General features: G+C 42.2%; 1 protein-coding gene across 1 annotated transcript in view; it reads left to right on the top strand.

Moving 5' to 3' along the window:
- The window catches only part of LOC308380184 (discs large homolog 1-like protein), a gene marked incomplete at its 5' end in the record, with an annotated part of 68,679 nt that overhangs the window by 12,653 nt on the left and 36,026 nt on the right, over window positions 1-20,000 (top strand). Inside the window, one exon of the mRNA XM_080857457.1 lies at window positions 11,690-11,797. Coding sequence (XP_080713583.1) covers window positions 11,690-11,797 — 108 coding nt within the window. The remainder of the gene's footprint in view (window positions 1-11,689; window positions 11,798-20,000) is intronic.

Genomic DNA, 20,000 nt, shown 5'->3' with positions numbered 1-20,000 from the left:
TCAATCGGGCGAGGAGTAGTTAGCTGCAAGAAAAACGTACGGAATAAACTAGAATGCGTTTCGTGAACGAACTGCGAGAGTGTGCTTGCTCTGTGACAGAGAGAACAAGTGCCTATGAATTAACATGTATTTACATCTACTCAGTGTAGTGGGGCCTTCTTCCAATATATTTTAGCAAGCAACCAAGCTCAACCATTATATTTTGGCTCCACTGACGTTTAGACATACGAGGGTCTCTCAGAGTTTCGTTATACTGACTTACTGAGCTAAGTGAATTGTTGAAATTGCTATCTTGGTAAAAGGAAACATCTCTGCAACAATATTGGAATGAATGCGGTTACATAGCCAGCTTTACTTAAAGTTTATTGTAAGATAGGCCTATATGTTAGACTTAATGCAGTTAGAGTTAGACTGTAGGTCTAGTATCAAACGTAAGCAACACTTTTACTGTATAGATAGAGAGCACGTGTATCACATTGGTTTATAGTCTGTCAAATTAGTTCTAGTTATTGGTGTTCGTTGGCATAAAAAGTTAGTCTTCTCTTATAAGCCTAGGTAGTACATCTGATTAGAGCTAGCAACCATGAATTGCAGATTAAGGGGTCCCCTATCTCAGTGTTCATTTTGGCAGCTATTTTTAGATTCAGTCTTAAGACAAAAATGCATATTAGTTTTAGTCACATTTAGTCATAGTTATCCTTCTTAGTTTCAGTCTAGTTTTCGAAAACTCATTACAATTTAGTCTAGTTTTAGGCACATTTAAAATTCCATATTATAGCCACATTAAACTCCTTCCCTTCCCTTCTCAGGCCCAGGGACCTCCTGTGTTGTGTCTACTGCATAGTAGTCTAGCTTGCAGTACTTAAATTGTGGATGCAATTAGTCTCCAAGATACAGATCAGCTGAATTCCAATTAAATCAATGTAAATAATAATTTAAGGCAATACTTGATTAACAGAATTGTCATTCAAATATATGAGAATATCACGTCTAGATTAAATCAACCACATATCCTCCATATGAAATGCTGTGAAATCTCATTACCAACAGATTTAGCTAGACGGATAGTTTTGACAGTTGAAAGTGGTGTCAATGATAATAACAATTGCCCAAATAAACAAGGCTATTCAAACCAGTCACATATTCATTTATTTTTTGCTTGATTAATGTTGTGCGTAGCCTGTCCGAAATTGTTATCTTGGTAAAAGGAAACATACTGCAATGAGTTTACTAGCTAGCTATCAAAAGCTAGTATAATTTGGGATATGCTACCTCATTGTTAGCTAACGTTAGCTAGCTAAACGTTTACCGAGGCTAACGTGAAGCTTCAATCGAAAATGATTAGCTAGCCCTGTCCTTTAGCCCATACTGCAATGAGTTTACTAGCTAGCTCTCAAAACGTAGTATAACTTGGGATATGCTACCTCATAGTTAGCTAACGTTAGCTAGCTAAACGTTTACCGAGGCTAACGTGAAGCTTCAATCAAAAATTATTAGCTAGCTTTCCAAGCTAGCTGACACAACCTAAACACTCGACTGCCCCTTTGAAGTCAACTTAACGTTGGCTAATATATTCTAATAACTAGTTATCATTGACAGTTACTAGCTAATTTACCAAACTCCTTTCTGTCCTAAATTGAGCAGTTGCTGGTGTGAGCTACAATATGGGAGCTAGCAAAGCCATTTCTAGCTCTACTTCACAATACTGCTGCCTAGTGTAATAAGTTGACGTAAAACATAAATGTTTGTAAAGTATCAGACATAAACAGGATACAACACACCAGTTACCAATTGATATTATGTGTTTATATATACCGAAAATGTCAGTAAATCCATGCTGCTGCTGTTGGTCCCGTCGAAAACCCTGGAGTCGCGACCCTGTCACTTGTTTCCATGTGAAATCAATGGAATGCTTCACTTTTTGGCGCCGTATTGACAACTGTCTGTCACTCGCACACTGTGCTTGTAAATTATTTTTCAAGTTTGCACGTACCTATTTATGCGAGTGAAATACTCGCACTGTAGAGCCCAAGGTGTCTCTTAATATTCCTACAGTTAAATGGAGAGCGACTGATAGAGCGGGTGACGTCACGATGGCTCAACCTTCCCCATGTTAGTCAATGAGAGAAAAAGGGGATGAAAAAGAGATATAAAAAAGGAGTGGCAAAGAGTATCGCCACGAAAAGTCATAGCAACCTGCACCGGATCGGGCCGGACGTTTTGGTGTTTGAATGGCGTCTCTAGCTCAAACGAGCGAGGAGTAGTTAGCTGCAAGAAAAACGGGGAGAATAAATAAATAAAGAAAACTTGACGATAACAATACTGTGCTTCCCTTCGGGCAAGCACACTAATAAATAAACTAGAATGCGTTTCGTGAACGAACTGCGAGAGTGTGCTTGCTCTGTTGCGGCCATGACCGAGAGAACAAGTGCCTTGGAATTGGGGCAGGTGTCAGCTCTCCAGCTCTCCCTGCTGGATGAGCATGCACAAATGAGTATGCACAAATGAGTATGCATGAGTGAGTATGCATGAGTGAGTAAACATGAGTGAGTATGCACGAGTGAGTATGCATGAGTGAGTATGCATGAGTGAGTAAACATGAGTGAGTATGCACGAGTGAGTAAACATGAGTGAGTATGCATGAGTGAGTAAACATGAGTGAGTACGCATGAGTGAGTACGCATGAGTGAGTAAACATGAGTGAGTATGCATGAGTAAGTATGCATGAGTGAGTATGCATGAGTGAGTATGCACGAGTGAGTAAACATGAGTGAGTATGCATGAGTGAGTAGAGCCCTGGTATGGAAGGTGTCTCTTAATATTCCTAGTTATACAGTTGAATGGAGAGGGACAGAGAGAGAAGAGGAACCGTGCGCAGGTGTCAGTGAGAGTTGTCAGTGAATCACAGGTGCAAGCCAGTTTAATGAGCCTATTATGATGTCATAATGCCTCAAAGTTCTGCCATGCAAGTCTATGGAGAAAAAAGGTGATGGAAAAAGAGGAATAAAAAAGGAGTGGCAAGGAGTACCGCCACGAAAAGTCATAGCAGCTTGCACCGGATCGGGCCGGACGTTTTGGTGTTTGAACGGCGTCTCTATCTCAATCGGGCGAGGAGTAGTTAGCTGCAAGAAAAACTACTAGAATAAAAAAAATAGTAAAAAACGAAGAACAATAGTGTGGTTCCCTTCGGGCAAGCACACTAACTAGAAAATGCATTTCCTGAAGGAAATACCAGTGCATGAAATGCAAAAGTTAGGAAAGGAAGAAGAAAAGAAAGAAGAGTGAAAGAAGGAAAGAAGAAAGGAAAGAAGAGTGAAGAAAGGAGAGAAGAGAGGATGAAGGAAAGAAGAGTGAAAGAAGGAAAGAAGAAAAGAAAGAAGAGTGAAGAAAGGAAAGAGGAGTGGAAGAAGAAAAGAAAGAAGAGTGAAGAAAGGAAAGAAGAGTGAAAGAAGGAAATAATAGTTGAAGGAAAGAAGAGTGAAAGAAGGAAAGAAGAAAGGAGAGTGAAGGAAAGAAAAGTGAAAGAAGGAAAGAAGAGTGGAAGAAGGAAAGAAGAGTGAAAGAGAAAAAGAGTGAAAATATTGAAAAAAGGAGATAAAAATGGAGTGAAGAAGAGAGATTGAGTGTGAGAGAAAGTAGACTGAGAGGGATAGAGAGAAAGATGGAGAGATGGAGAGAAAAAAAGTAGAGAATGGAAGGTGTCTTAATGTTCCTATCACTGTAAAAAAAAAAAAAAAAAGTTGGGTGAACTCAAAATTTTAAGGCAACAAACTTCAGTAAAATTTTAAGGCAACAAACTTCAGTAAAATTTTAAGTTTTGCTTTTGAGTTTGCTCAACTCTGAATTCTGATTTTGGTCAACTCAAGAGTAAGTTCTACTAACTCATAATTTTACATTGTAATAACATTTAATCCTTACTTGTGCCAACTCTCCCCTAAGTTGTACTTACTTATTATTTAACATTGTAATAACATTTAATCCTTACTTGTGCTAACTCTCCCCTAAATTGTACTTACTTATTATTTAACATTGTAATAACTTTTAATCCTTACTTCTGCTAACTCTCCCCTAAATTGTACTAACTTATTATTTAACGTTGTAATAACTTTTAATCCTCACTTCAGCTAACTGTCCTGTAAATTGTAGTAATTTATAATTTTACATTGTAATGAGTTCTTATACAGAATTCACTTTAAATGGGTTTAGTTAGTATAGCAGAATAATTTAAGAGGAATTTAAAATCGCACACTGCAATAGTTTATAATGTAACTCAACTTTATAATTTATAACCAGGAACTTCTAATCAAATGTATAGATAATTACAGACGCAACATATACATTCAAAACATTTGTTTTATTTATACTGTATCAAATCCCTTCCAAAAGGGGCAAGTAAATGCAAACTATCGAGACCATGTAACATGTTTCAGAAAAACCAACCAAAAAAAAAAATGTTTCAGAAAAAACTAAACAAAATAAGATGCAAAATAAATGTAAAGTGGGAGATCGAGATACACAACAGTTGATTAATTAACATGGAGTTGGATGGACAGAAGGGAACAATTCCAGATCCAAGTAAATGTAAAGTGGGAGATCGAGAATACACAACAGTTGATTAATTAACATGGTGTTGGATGGACAGAAGGGAACAATTCCAGATCCAACACTTTACTTCACTGAAGAAGTTTGTTTTTTAGGGATCTGACCGTTGTAGAGAGGTCCGACCCCAGTTCCATTATGACCTTTTGGACAGTTTCAAAGGTGTATTTCAAATCCTTTGGGTAACTAAGGTTTAATGTATAGATCAGTCCAACAAGGTAGGCAAATGCAGTTGGCAGGTAAGGGAGATCTTGGAGGACAAGCTCTTCTTCCAACACAAGAGCAACATTCCTGACACTTTTAGAGACTGCTCTGCTATCATCCTCCAACACAGTGAGGATACCCACAATGAGGCCTTTCGTCTGTCCCTCTTCTGGGTCAGTGTCCTTGTGTTGACAGACAGAAAACACCAAAACATGAATTGCAAGACATTAGTAATTAAAATACTGTGAATCAGAATAAGCTCTTAATCTAAAATAACTCAAAATATTGTATAAACATTTTTTTTCCAAATAGAATTAATTATGAGTTTGACATATTAACTATTTCCATCCCATACACCACAATCAAAAATGTAACCCTCATACACACATCATATGACATCAATTAGGCTACATCAAGTCAAGGGCAGGACAGTGAAACTACAGAAGACACTCTGGACATGGTTAGGGAACCAGGAGGACAGAGAGGTTATGGTTGAAGACAACGTTAAATACAGCACTATAAATACAGTATAATAACATATTTACAATTTCTATTCATAGCCACTCACAGTTCCTGAAGAGCTTCTCCTGACTCTCACGGAGATACAAGGGAAGGCCCTTTAAAGCTGCAGTTTGTCTATGTGCAGTGATGTCAGATGTCTGAAACAAGAGTTGCATGAAACATTACAAGATGTAATTGACATAAGAAGTAGAGTAAACATGCAGGCAGCTGTCCTTTTCAATATCCAAAATGATTGCTACGATTACGATTGCTCACTGTGAAGGTATATCCACTGGAGGTGCCTTTTGTGTCACTGACAGGCTCATATCATTATCAGTGTCTGACAACATTATGAAAAGGCTCCCCACAGAGCAATGTCTTTTTGTTTTTAAGATTACAATACCCTTTGTTTAACAAGAAAAAGCCGCTATCACCTCGATTTGAAAACTGAATCAAAAACGTCTAAAAATGACCCATATATTCCACAATTCACACTACATGGACAAAGATGTAAACAGTGTTGTTGGACTGATCATTAACTTCACTGGAGCAATTCCAAGAACGCGATTGGATAACAACGACAAAACGTCACGATTATCGGACCCAAAGTGTAGCTGCCCTCTCCATTTGCCTCGGGAATAAAGTTATCGATAACGACTTAATAAGCAATAACTGCAAGTGGCAACAATTTTTGTCTAAACGTGAATACAAACGTAGAACATATTTACAAAAACATGGCTTCTCCATATCCAGGGAACGTTAAAATGCACGAAATCGCACCTCGGCCCACCACCTATTAGGGGAAGCCAAGCTTTAAAGAAATCGCCACTGGTCGTAAGTGTGAACTAGCCAGGTAACAAACTACACACGATGGCAGACAATGCTAATATTTGTATGATGTACGCAAAAAATGAGCTCCCCCTCTTTGAAAGATCAGCAGCTGCCACTGGTGGGGCAGGCAGAACCGAGCAGCAACCTGTCGCTGGCCCCGCTCTCTCTCTGTCCCTACTAAACCAGCCTGCTCACCTGCTACCTGGAGCAGAGACGGAGCATGACTACCACTGTGTAGTAACACTACACTTCTGAAAGATGGCATAAAATGTCAGCTAATGTTGCAACCACAATTTTGAGTTAGCATTAATACCATAATGTCTTTTTTGTATCTGTAACAAGCTGGCAAACACGAATTAAAGCAGCACAACGGATCAATAGCTATACGCTAGCTATATGCTATCAGCTAAAACTGACGAAATCTCTTGAAATGTGCTGACTTTGACATTATTACAAACTAGTTATTCAACAACTGTCCTTACACAGTCAAGCAAGTGCAACACAAGACAAAGCAAGATGGCAAATAAGCTTACTAGTTCAGCAGACAGTGGAAAGTTGGGCGGCAAAACTACAAAACGAAGTTATGTGCCTTTATCTCCCTCTGGAACGAAATACTGTTTTCTGATTGGCTAATGGGGTGTACATTAAGTTCGTATAACCGGACACCTTGGACGTAGTCCCAGTAGAAACGTTAAATCGCCGTTCCATATCAATGCTCATGAATGGTTACCATTGACAACCAACGTAACGGTTTTTTTTTCTTCAAAAAACGCACTACTTTCTCTAACGGGAGCACTAGGCTTCAAATCAAGAATTCATCAGGTTATTATGCATATTAAATTTCCTAAAGATAAAGGAAATTCTAAATAATAATAATAATAATAATAAAAACATTTTTGGATGTTGTAAACGGGAGATAAGCGGGATAACGGCCTCCGAGCTGTCCAGTTCTACGAAGTTAATGGACTTCTGCGGACTCCGCTCCGCGTCGTGGTGTTCTTTGCCCCGCAGCGTCCATTAACTTCGTAGAACTGGACAGCTCGTCGGCCGTTATCCCTTACATAGACCCTGCATAGCAATGGCGCGGATGCAATTCTCCATATTAAGAGTCATTGTAGCGCCCCAATTTTTTTCAAGCTGTTATTTTTAGGTTAAACTGATTATCCTAACCCTAATCATGACGTATAATTGTTGCATTGTGTTACTTTAACACAATACCAACAGTCAGAAGATAACATGCCTGTCCTGTTTGAATAGGTTGCCTGACTGATGCTAGCTTTCTCTAATGACTGAAAAGCTTTGTGTAAATGTCTAGGTCGCTTTCTCCATTAAACGACGTACAACATAGGCCTACTGCACAACACAACTCAGAATAAAATTCGCGCATCATTTTAATTTAATTAAAGGTTGATTTAAAACGTACCTGTTTGGACTCCAGCAAGAGGCAGCAGCACAGCCAGAATGAGACTTCAATTGTAAAGTGCCAACGGACAGTTGGCTATTTGGCGCAGCTGTCAGTAAAGCACAGGTGCAAGCCAGTTTAAAGACCCTATTATGACGTCATAATGGCCCAATGTAAGTCAATGGGAAAATTTCGATTAGTTTTTATTTAATATCTTAAAAAGTATAAAGTTTAGAAAAGTGAAAAATACATAGCATAAGTGTCGTTTACAAGACCTACGCGACAAAGTTTGAATGAAGTTTCTACGTTAAGCGGTTCGGGCTGAATTAATCGCAGAAAAAGGTAACAAGAATAAGAAGAAGAAGAAGAAGAAGAAGAAGAAGAAGAAGAAGAAGAAGAAGAAGAAGAAGAAGAAGAAGAAGAAGAAGAAGAAGCCTAGGAATAACAATACAGGGCATTTCATGCACTGTAATAAAGAAAACTTGACGATAACAATACTGTGCTTCCCTTCGGGCAAGCACACTAATAAATGTAAACGTAAATGAAACACTGCATTAACACTGCATTCTCACTCCACAAAGACATAATCAAAGCTCTGGATTTAAAAACTGTGCCATTAGGTCCCCTGTTCACTGAGTGGTCAAATACGCTGAGGTGTTTTTTCCTACAATGCTGGTTGGCTAACTGTTAAATGCAGTGAGGAGAAACATCGGTCACAGTGCTCTCTGACCAAACGTATAACCATGATGAATTCAACTTTTAATTTGATGGTTAAAACAAGCGTGTTAAACAGTAGTGCATAACTCACGTTTAGATACCAGTGACCACTGATGTGTAGAAAAATGTTTCAGCTGCTACCTTAAGCCTTAATAACAGTGTGGCAGTGTTCATTTTAATGAGCTCCTACACTACTGATTCAGTGTTCAAGAGCTCCTAACACTACTGATGCTGTGTTTAAGAGCTTCAACCTACACTATCTACTGATGCAGTGTTCATGATAGTGAGCTCCTACACTATCTACTAATGCAGTGTTCAAGAGCTCCTACACTACCGATGCAGTGTTCATGATAAAGAGCTCCTACACTACTGATGCAGTGTTCAAGAGCTCCTACACTACCGATGCAGTGTTCATGATAAGGAGCTCCTACACTATCTACCCACTCCTCTATTTCAGTCTCTCTCTTTCTCCCCATTCCTCTCTTTCAGTCTCTCTTTTTCTCCCTACTCCTCTCTATCAGTCTCTCTTTTTATCCCCACTCCTCTCTTTCAGTCTCTTTCAGTCTTTTTATCCCCACTCCTCTCTTTCAGTCTCTCTCTTTCACCCCACTCCTCTCTTTCAGTCTCTATCTTTCTCCCCACTCCTCTCTATCAGTCTCTCTTTTTATCCCCACTCCTCTCTTTCAGTCTCTTTCAGTCTCTCTTTTTCTCCCTACTCCTCTCTATCAGTCTCTCTTTTTATCCCCACTCCTCTCTTTCAGTCTCTATCAGTCTCTCTTTTTATCCCCACTCCTCTCTTTCAGTCTCTTTCAGTCTCTCTTTTTATCCCCACTCCTCTCTTTCAGTCTCTCTCTTTCACCCCACTCCTCTCTTTCAGTCTCTATCTTTCTCCCCACTCCTCTCTTTCAGTCTCTCTCTTTCACCACACTCCTTTCTTTCAGTCTCTCTCTCTTTTACCCCATCCCTCTCTCTGCCTGTCTGGGAGTTAAAACTCGGTATTCACATATCACAAGGAGGTGCTCAAGTGACTGCACTAATCGAGAGATCAGAGCGAGGGAGAGTAGTGGAGGAGAGAGAGAAAGAGTAGAGGAGGTGAGGAGAGAGAAATGGGGAGAAGTGGAGAGAAAGAGTAGTGTATTAGAGGAGAGGAGAGAGAAGAAAGGAGGAAAGAGAAGTTAGTAGAAGAGATGTGTGAGTTTGAGTGTCCTCTACCTCCTGCCTAATCTATGACATGAAGTAAATGAAATACAATCTGAACAGCCTGCCAGCGTAGCTATCTCATCTAAATAGAAGTGTTTATGCTAGGCTCATCTAAATGGAAGTGTTTATGCTAGGCTTGTCTACATGGAAGTGTGTACACTAGGCCTGTCTACATGGAAGTGTGTATGCTAATATCATCTAAATGGAAGTGTGTACACTAGGCTCGTCTAAATGGAAGTGTTTATGCTAGGCTTGTCTAAATGGAAGTGTGTACACTAGGCTCGTCTAAATGGAAGTGTTTATGCTAATCTCATCTAAATGGAAGTGTTTATGCTAGGCTTGTCTAAATGGAAGGTTTATGCTAATCTCATCTAAATGGAAGTGTTTATGCTAGGCTTGTCTAAATTGAAGTGTGTACATTAGGCTCGTCGTAATGGAAGTGTGTACACTAGGCTTGTCTACATGGAAGTGTTTATGCTAAACTCATCTACATGGAATGTTTATGCTAGGCTCGTTGTAATGGAAGTGTGTATAAAAGGCTCGTTGTAATGGAAGTGTGTACACTAGGCTCGTCTAAATGGAAGTCTGTATGTGTAACGACTAGGGGTGGGGGACTCTCTCTAAAACGATTCTGTCTCGATTCAGAAAAGTTCATAATCGATTTTGTAATTTACATTTTTTTTTATTTAATTTTTAATTTTTTACACATCCATTTTATGTTGAAATGCAAGCTGCATCGATTATTGGATTGTTCATAGAAAGTCAAAATTGTGACAAGGAAAAGCTTTTTCTCTTATAAAAAATAGAGAAGGTAATTCATCTGTTGATTTTCTTTAATTATCAAACACAATGTAAAATGGATGTGTAAAAAAAAAAAAAAAAAGCAGTTATTTTTTTTAATTACAAAATCGATTTTAAATCGATAATCGATTTAAAATCGAATCGTTGACCTCTGAATCGATTTCGAATCGAATCGTGAGGTGCCAAGAGATTCCCACCCGTAGTAATGACCCTCACTTTTGTGTTCATTGGTGACCAAGGATCAGACCAGGGGTTTTTCACAGTGGCTTTTATTGCCTCCCACGTAGAAGTTCTGCGAACAATCATTTCACAAAATCTATGCTGCAACAGCGGCTGCATGCAATTGTAGAACGTAGAAGTTCTAGCTCTCTAGAACGGGTTAGCAAACATTGCCTTACTGGTAACCAAACCAAACAAAAAGACAGACAGCGCATTAAATGATCGTATAGTTTGAACTCATACATTTCTGAAACTTCCAATATATATACAGACACATTCTAAAACATTTACATTATGTACAAATCACATACCTGCTTTCACAATGAGAACAATCATTTCACAAAATCTATGCTACAACAGCAACTGCATACAACTAACTAGCATAAACTAGCATAAAATCAAACTTAGGGCAATGCTCTCACTAACGCACAGCGTGGTTGCCGCCAGAATATAATTAATCTTAGTTAAATAATTTATAAATCAACCTCCATCATCAGCCCACTAGAGCATCAGTTATAACAACCCACATACCTTTATATGCAATCAATACTGCAAAGCCTGCTTACAGTAGAACGTAGAAGTTCTAGCTCTGAAGTATGGGAAGCGCAAACGCCCAAATTGCGTTAAAATTAGCAGCAGTAGCGCAGCCTCACATTGAACCGTGAATGCAGTTTAACATCAAAAAGCGTTATATCACAATGGTATGTGTTATACAAATTTTGCTAGAATTCACCCAATCTAAGCCAGGTTAATTTAAACTCTGTTACATATGCTAGGCTCGTCTAAATGGAAGTGTGTAAACCAGGCTCGTCTAAATGGAAGTGTGTATAGTGTGGAAGTGTGTAAACTAGACTTGTCTAAATGGAAGTGTGTATAGTGTGGAAGTGTGTAAACTAGACTTGTCTAAATGGAAGTGTGTATAGTGTGGAAGTGTGTACACTAGGCTTGTCTAAATGGAAGTGTGTATAGTGTGGAAGTGTGTACACTAGGCTTGTCTAAATGGAAGTGTGTATAGTGTGGAAGTGTGTACACTAGGCAAGGATGTAGAGCAAAGCTGCCAATGGTGACCAGTGTGCCCACATGGCATGGAGGCAACAGGAAGGCAGGGGAAGGGAGCAAGTTGAGCATGTTCAGTCTGACATTTCATACACAACATCTGTGTATATCTACAAGTGTGTGTGTGTGTGTGATGGCTGACGTTCCACTCCCCTGTAGGTAGAATCTCTGGAGTGTGGCTTTGACGAACCGTCTGTGATTGGAGGAGAGGAGGTTCCAGCCCCACCCTTCTCCTCGCTGTATGCTCACAGCCACACCTTCATGCAGGTAACCCCGCCCATTCAGCATGCTCGCTGGTGTGTTTCCACACCTTCCCGCAGGTAACCCCCCCCCCCCCCCCCCATTCAGCATGCTCGCTGGTGTGTTTCCACACCTTCCTACAGGTAACTCCGCCCATTCAGCATGCTCGCTGCTGTGTTTCGGCTTGTGTGTGATGTTGGACAGACCTCAGGGCAGAGGAGGAGAAGCTCTGCATCTGCCTGCATCCTCACAGCTGTGCACTGCAGTGCTCTCTGCCACCAGTAGGGGTCAGGAGAGGACAGAGTCTTTGGCAGCTGGCAGGTTGAGCAGTGTCTCTTTGAAAAACACTAGATGCCCTAAGCTATTGGGTTGCAGTTCAGTCTTCTGAGTATGAATTGTGTAACACAACTGTGTTGAGGTTGTAGCTGTGCTGCTTGTTTTTGTGCCGTGTTACTGCCTGTTTTCAGGGCCTTCAATGGTGTTGAGTGTGTTTCAGTAGACAATTGAAGTGAGTTCACTCCTGTGCAATAATACTTAATGTCAGATTATTCAAAATGTGTTGAACGTACAGTTATTGTATTTTTAAGTTTAAGTTGAACAGTAGGATATTTGCTCTTATGTCAAGTTTAAATTTACTATATTAAAACTACTGACCCCACAGTACGAACTAAATGTGACAAAAGTCAGTACTGCCTTATTTTTTTAATACTTCGTATCTCCACCTTTACTTTTGATGACTCAGGCATGGAGGAGACCATGAGGAGATGCTCTGCTATTCATTAGAGACATTTTTTTCAGCTGCTCTTTGCTGGAGGGGATATGTTGTTAACTTTTCTCTTTAAACTACTTTCACTTTTTTCTTCTTTAGAATGTCTTGTGTGTTTTGGCTTTTGCACTCATGCAGCCCCATATCATCACACTCCCACCTCTGTGCTTCCCTGTCAGGGACTTTGCAGTCACTCTGGCAGTCCTGACCCTAACCCTTCCCTGTCAGGGACTTTGCAGTCACTCTGGCAGTCCTGACCCTAACCCTTCCCTGTCAGGGACTTTGCAGTCACTCTGGCAGTCCTGACCCTAACCCTTCCCTGTGGGAACTATGCAGTCACTCTGGCAGGTTTATACAGAACTTGCTGGACCCTACCTGAGACAAATACATTTATCTTGATCTCTTCATTTTGCAGTTTTGTGCCGAAGGTTGTTATCCATAGAGGTTGACATCATGCAATATCATTGGCACAGGGGTGACTCACTTTTGCACACTTTTGCATACTGTACATACATGCATACATACATTCATACATACATACATACACACACAGAGACACACAGACACACAAACACACACACACACACGCACATATTTAAGAGATATTGCACAGGTGCAACTCACTTCTGTTGTATACTGTATAAATGTGTTGAGTATGTAACACTTTTTGTGCTGAGTGTGTGATATTGTTTGTGTTGAGTGTGTGATAGTATTTGTGTTGAGTGTGTGATAGTATTTGTGTTGAGTGTGTGATGGTATTTGTGTTGAGTGTGTGATGGTATTTGTGTTGGGTGTGTGATAGTAAGCTATTTGTGTAAAGTTTGTAAAGATTTTAGAAAAATAAATATCCCTCAATCCTCTCAGTGTAACTGTATTTGTGTTGAGTGTTTAATTATATTTCTGTTAAGTGTGTTACTGTGACCCCAACTCTACGTGAGTGTATAACAGTGTGTAATGGTAATTGTGTTAAGTGTGTAACTGTCCTGCATATAAAGATTACTTGTAAGGTGTATTTGTCTTGAGTGACTTCCCACAGTCAGTCTCTGTACTGGTGTGTGTGTGTGTGTGTGTGTGTGTGTGTGTGTGTGTGTGTGCGTGTGCGTGTGCGTGTGCGTGTGCATGTGCATGTGCGTCTGTGTGTGTGTGTGTGTGTGTGTGTGTGTGTGTGTGTGTGTGTTAGAAGTGTGTATAATCAGGATGTACAAACAAACTATAATTGACAAACTGTAATTAATAGATAATTCATGTATTTATCTGTGTCAGGTACCTTCTGCACAACCCCTCTAAGATGAGGTGCAAACTCTAACCCTAACCCTGCAAAAGGCATAGAAAACATGGCCACACACTCACTTCACATGGCCTTTTCACTGTCAAAAATGAGAATTTATTCTGACTTTATACTGGATTATACTGGTTTTATGTGTTCAGAATAAAGAGCAGATAGCTGACAACAGAGCATGCACACATACTCAACACACACACAAACACACAGAAAGAGAAAGAGAGAGAGAGAGAGAGACCCTAGATACAGATGAAATTATGTTTTAATGGGTTAGGGATACAGTTAATGGGTTGGGGTTAGATACAGATAAAGTTGTGTGTTAATGGTGTGGACTAGGGTTAGATACAAATACAGTGGTGTGGACGAGGCTAGATACAGAGATAAAGTTGTTCTTTGTTCCTCCCCATCCCTCTCTCTGCCTCTCCTTTCCGCCTCTCTCTTTGTCTGTGTGTCTGTATTTCCCTGTGGCCTGTGCTCTGCTTTAGAGGTAATGCAGGCCAGCAAGGACATCAGCCCTGGGGGGCACGGACCACATTAGTGCATCAAGCAGAAAGAAATGGAGGGGGGGGGGGGGGAGCTTGTGTGTGTGTGTGTGTGTGTGTATGTGTGTGTGTGTGTGTGTGTGTGTGTGTGTGTGTGTGTGTGTGTGTGTGTGTGTGTGTGTGCATGAGTGAGTGGGGCTGGGGGGTGGGAGACTAGGGCTCTATTGCTTACTCTACTGAACAAACACATACTGTACTGTGCTGAAGATCTGTGCTCTTTAATGTGCCGAAGACCTGTGCTCTTTACTGTGCTGAGGGTCTATGCTCTTTACTGTACACACACACACACACACACACACACACACACACACACACACACACACAGCTGAACCTCACTGCCAGTCATAAAAGCTGTGCACTGATCCAATGGCCTGAGCTGTGAATGCCACATGAATGGTTACCCATCGACCAGGTGTGCTACCTTACCTGACACCTGGGCGTCTGCTTACACACATACACATACATATAAACACACAAGTACATTTAAACATTTATGTCTCTGAGCCTCAGAATCCTTATTTCCATCAGGAGTGTGTTTATGTTCATGGATAGAGATCCCATGTCTGTATGACTGTTTGTGTTCGGGTAGACAGATCCCTTGTGTGTGTGTGTGTGTCGTGTGCGTGTGCGTGTGCGTGTGCGTGTGCGCGTGCGTGCGTGCGTGCGTGCGTGCGTGCGTGCGTGCATGCGTGCGTGCGTGTGTGTGTGTGAGAGTGTATACATGATCTGTGAGGGTGTCTATCAACTTCACTTACAGCTTAATGCAATTCTGTCTGGAATTAAACAGTTGGTGGTGCTCATGTTACACCACCCAGGAGAGAGAGGAGTGGAGTAGGGTGGAGGAGAGAGTGGAGTGGAGGTGAGAGAGGGGTGGAGTGGAGAAGAGAGAGGAGTCGAGGAGAGAGAGAGGAGTGGAGTGGAGGAGAGAGAGGGGTGAAATACAGAGAGAGAAGTGGAGTGAAGGAGAGAGAGGAGTGGAGGAGAGAGAGGGGTAGAGGACAGTAGAGGAGGATGAGAGAGAGTACAATGAGAGATAGAGAGGAGTGGAGTAGAGAGGGAGAGTAATGAAATGGAGAGAGTGAGGGAGATTGAAAGAGGATGGAAGGAGAGAGAGATTGCTTCCCTTCTCCAAACTTTCCACTAGTTGGCATAGTTGGTTCGTCTCCTGTTGCACTGCCTGTTGGGAAGAGGTCAGGAGGTGACTGGATTCTTTCTCTCTGCTTCTGTCTCATCCCCTCTTTCTTTCTCTCTCTCGCTCTCTCTCGCTCAGCTGTGCACTTGTGGGATTGTGTGAAAAATAAGGAGAGGATTATGTGTGAGTGTGTGTGTGTGTATTTGAGTGTGTGTGTACATGAGGAAGTGTTTAAGTTGTGTGTATGTTTTTGTGTGTGTTCTTATGTATGTGCTTGAGTGTGTGCGAGAGAGAGAAAAAGTGTGTGTGTATGAAGGAGTGTGGCTGTGTGAGCATGTGTGTGTGTGTGAGAGGAGTGTGTATGCATGGGTGATAGAGAGCGAGGAGTGTGTGTGTGTGTGTGTGTGTGAGAGAGGAGTGTGTATGTGTGTGTGTGAGAGAGGAGTGTGTGTGTGTGAGAGAGAGAGAGAGAGAGAGGAGTGTGTATGTGTGCGTGATAGAGAGCGAGGAGTGTGTGTGTGTGTGTGTGAGAGAGCGAGGAGTGTGTGTGTGTGTGTGTGTGTGTGTGTGTGTGTGTGTGTGTGTGAGAGAGAGAGAGAGGAGTGTGTATGTGTGGGTGATAGAGAGCGAGGAGTGTGTGTGTGTGTGTGTGTGTGTGTGTGTGAGAGGAGTGTGTATGTGTGTGTGTGTGTGTGAGAGAGAGAGAGAGAGAGAGGAGTGTGTATGTGTGGTTGATAGAGAGCGAGGAGTGTGGGTGTCTGTGTGTGTGAGAGGAGTGTGCATGTGTGGGTGATAGAGAGCGAGGAGTGTGTGTGTGTGTGTGTGTGTGTGTGAGAGGAGTGTGTATGTGTGTGTGTGAGAGAGGAGTGTGTGTGTGTGTGAGAGAGAGAGAGAGAGAGAGGAGTGTGTATGTGTGCGTGATAGAGAGCGAGGAGTGTGTGTGTGTGTGTGAGAGAGAGCGAGGAGTGTGTGTGTGTGTGTGTGTGTGTGTGTGTGTGTGAGAGAGAGAGAGAGGAGTGTGTATGTGTGGGTGATAGAGAGCGAGGAGTGTGTGTGTGTGTGTGTGTGAGAGAGCGAGGAGTGTGTGTGTGTGTGTGTGTGTGTGTGTGTGTGTGAGAGAGAGAGAGAGAGGAGTGTGTATGTGTGGGTGATAGAGAGCGAGGAGTGTGTGTGTGTGTGTGTGTGTGTGTGTGTGTGTGTGTGTGAGAGGAGTGTGTATGTGTGTGTGAGAGAGGAGTGTGTGTGTGTGAGAGAGAGAGAGAGAGAGAGAGGAGTGTGTATGTGTGCGTGATAGAGAGCGAGGAGTGTGTGTGTGTGTGTGTGAGAGAGCGAGGAGTGTGTGTGTGTGTGTGTGTGTGTGTGTGAGAGAGAGAGAGAGAGGAGTGTGTATGTGTGGGTGATAGAGAGCGAGGAGTGTGTGTGTGTGTGTGTGTGTGTGTGTGTGTGTGTGTGTGTGTGTGTGTGTGTGTGAAAGGAGTGTGTATGTGTGGGTGATAGAGAGCGAGGAGTGTGTGTGTGTGTGAGAGAGAGAGAGAGAGAGGAGTGTGTATGTGTGGGTGATAGAGAGCGAGGAGTGTGTGTCTGTGTGTGTGTGTGTGTGAGAGAGAGAGAGAGTGTGTTTATGTGTGGATGAGGTGAAAGCTGAGTAGAGGATGCTGGAACCTGACACCTGGCATCTGGGTGCTCCTCCCCCATCCCATCCCCTCCCCTAACACACACACACATACTCCTCCCCTGACCGTTTCCTGCTTGCTTGGCAACCGTGGGGTTGTGGGTTGTTGCTCCTTGGGAGGCAGAGATGAATTACATCTTCGGCAGCAGCTCGTTGTACTCGCGCAGTGTCCGTGGTGACAGTGTCCGTGGTGACAGTGTCGGTGGTGACGCATGCCCGGCACCAGCTGGGGGGGGCGCTAAGCTGAAGCCATGGCAACGCAACACCACTGAGGGCACGGCCCCCCCTCCCCCCTTACCCCACCTCTCACCTGCCTCACACTGGCAGCAACTCCTCACACTCTTCAGCCACAGCAACACCTTCAGAGCCTGCATGAAGGTAACACACACACACATACACACAAACTCACCATCAAAGCTTTATGGAAGAGAGACACTGTTGAAAAAAACTCATATCAAATATCGACTAGAGTTAGCCAAAAGGCATGTGGGAGACGCCATGGTCAAGTGGAAGAAGGTTCTGTGGTCTGATGAGACCGAAGTGGAGCTTTTTTTTCAACAGTGGCTTTCTTCCATAAAGCTTTGATTGGTGAAAAACCCTGGCAACAGTTGTTGTATGTAGAGTCTCTCCCTTCTCAGCTGCTGAAGCTTGTAACTCCTTAAGAGTAGTCATAGGTGTCTTGGTGGCCTCTCTCACGAGTCTCCTTCTTGCACGGTCACTCAGTTTGTGAGAACGGCCTGCTCTAGGCAGATTTACACATGGGCGATAATCCTTCCATTTCTTGCTGATGGATTTAACAGAATTCCAGGGGATGTTTAGTGACTACGAATTTTTTTTGTATCCTTCCCCTGACTACTTTTCAATAACCTTTTCTCTGAGTTGCTCGGATTGTTCTTTTGTCTTCATGGTGTAATGGTAGCCAGGAATACTGATTTCTGAATTCTGACCAGCGAATGGACCTTCTAGACACAGGTGTCGTTATACTACAATCACTTGAGACACATTTACTGCACACTGATCGCCTTTTCACTTATTGTGAGACTACTAGCACCAATTGGCTGGACCTCTGTTGAATTAGTTCAGTCACTTTAAAGAGGTTGAATACTTATGCAATAATTTATTTTGCATTACACATTTTTATTTAATTGACATAACTGTGTAGAAATCTGTTTTCACTTTGATATTAAAGAGGGCTTTTTTGTGTTTTTTTTAATACTTGCAAGGCACTGTACACACACACACACACACCTTCAAAGCCAGCATGAAGGGAATATACACACACACACACCGTCAGAGCCTGCATGAGGGTAACACACACACAAACACACACACACACGCCTGTAGAGCCAGCTTGAAGGTAACACACACACCCACGCCTTCAGAGCCTGCATGACGGTAACACACACACAAACACACACACGCGCCTTTAGAGCCAGCATGAAGGTAACACAGCCTTCAGAACTGGCATGAAGGTTGCACACACACACACAAACACACACAAATACACACACCTTCAGAGCCTGCATGAAGGTTACACACACACCCACACACACACACTCTTTAGAGCCTGCATTAAGGTTATACACACACACACACACACACACGTCTTTAGAGCCTGCATTAAGGTAGCACACACACATCCTACATTCCTACATTCACTTGTGTGTGTGTGTGGAATGTGAGCCTACATTCCCTTGTGTGTGTGTGTATGACATATGATCAATGTTTTTTCTTTTGATTGGGTCTGTGCTGTAATTCCCTCAGTATAGTTTAGTGTGTACTCTGACTGCCTCACCAAGAGGCTGGCACTTTGATTGATGTCTGAGTGCAGTGGGTCGTGTTAGAAGCTGTATTAGGATTAGGCTCTTTAGGGTGTATGTGCAGTGGGTCATGTTAAAGCCTGGATTAGGCTCTTTGGGGTTGATGCCAGTGTGCAGTGGGACATGTGAGAGGCTGGATAAGGCTCTTTGGGGTTGATGTCAGTGGGACATGTTAGGGGCTGGATAAGGCTCTTTGGGGTTGATGTCAGTGGGACATGTTAGGGGCTGGATAAGGCTCTTTGGGGTTGATGTCAGTGGGACATGTTAGGGCTGGATTAGGCTCTTTGGGATGGGGGAATTGGGTTTTGTTAGACACTGGGTTTAGTACAGGACTGAAATTAGTTTGGAGACATCTGGGCCTGTGATGGACAGACACTGGATTCTCTCAGGATCAGCAACCTCAGCCTCTGCTCAGCAGGGACCCTAACTCAACCAGACTTCCAATACACAGAGAGTAAAGCGTGTCTGTTTGCTTGGAGTTTATTTGTGTGGGCGTGTGTATGTTTGTGAGACAGAGTGAGCGTTTGGGATCTCCCTCTCCTCCTCCTCTCTCCTCCCCTCTAATCCTCTCTCCTCCCCTCTTCTCCTCACTCTCTCCACTCCTCTCCCTCTCCTCCTCTCCTTTATTTATTTATATATTCACTGATTTGTTTATTGAAATTACATATGCATATATATATATATACAGTATCTATATACAGTATATATGCTATATGTAATATACATATATGTTTTTTGGCGCAGAGCACACACAAGTTACAGAAATTGTGAGTATGGGTTTTTAATTTAGATGTCTGTGAGTGAGCTGGTGTGTGTTTGTGAGAGAGAGAGAGAGAGAGGTAGAGGGAGGTAGAGAGTGTGTGATTGTATGAAAGTATGGTTGTTGAGTATGATTATTTGATTGAAGTGTGTGTATGTGAGTTTGATTGTGGGGGTGTGTGCATATGTGTGTGTTTTATTGTTGTGTGTGTTTGAAAGAGAAAGGGAGAGAGAGTGTGTGCGTGAGTGTGGGAGAG

The sequence above is a fragment of the Sprattus sprattus genome (genome assembly GCF_963457725.1).
Source record: "Sprattus sprattus genome assembly, chromosome: 2".
NCBI classification, from domain to species: domain Eukaryota; kingdom Metazoa; phylum Chordata; class Actinopteri; order Clupeiformes; family Clupeidae; genus Sprattus; species Sprattus sprattus.
The sequence above is the reverse complement of the archived record's forward strand: the minus strand, read 5'-3'. Positions and strand labels throughout refer to the sequence as shown.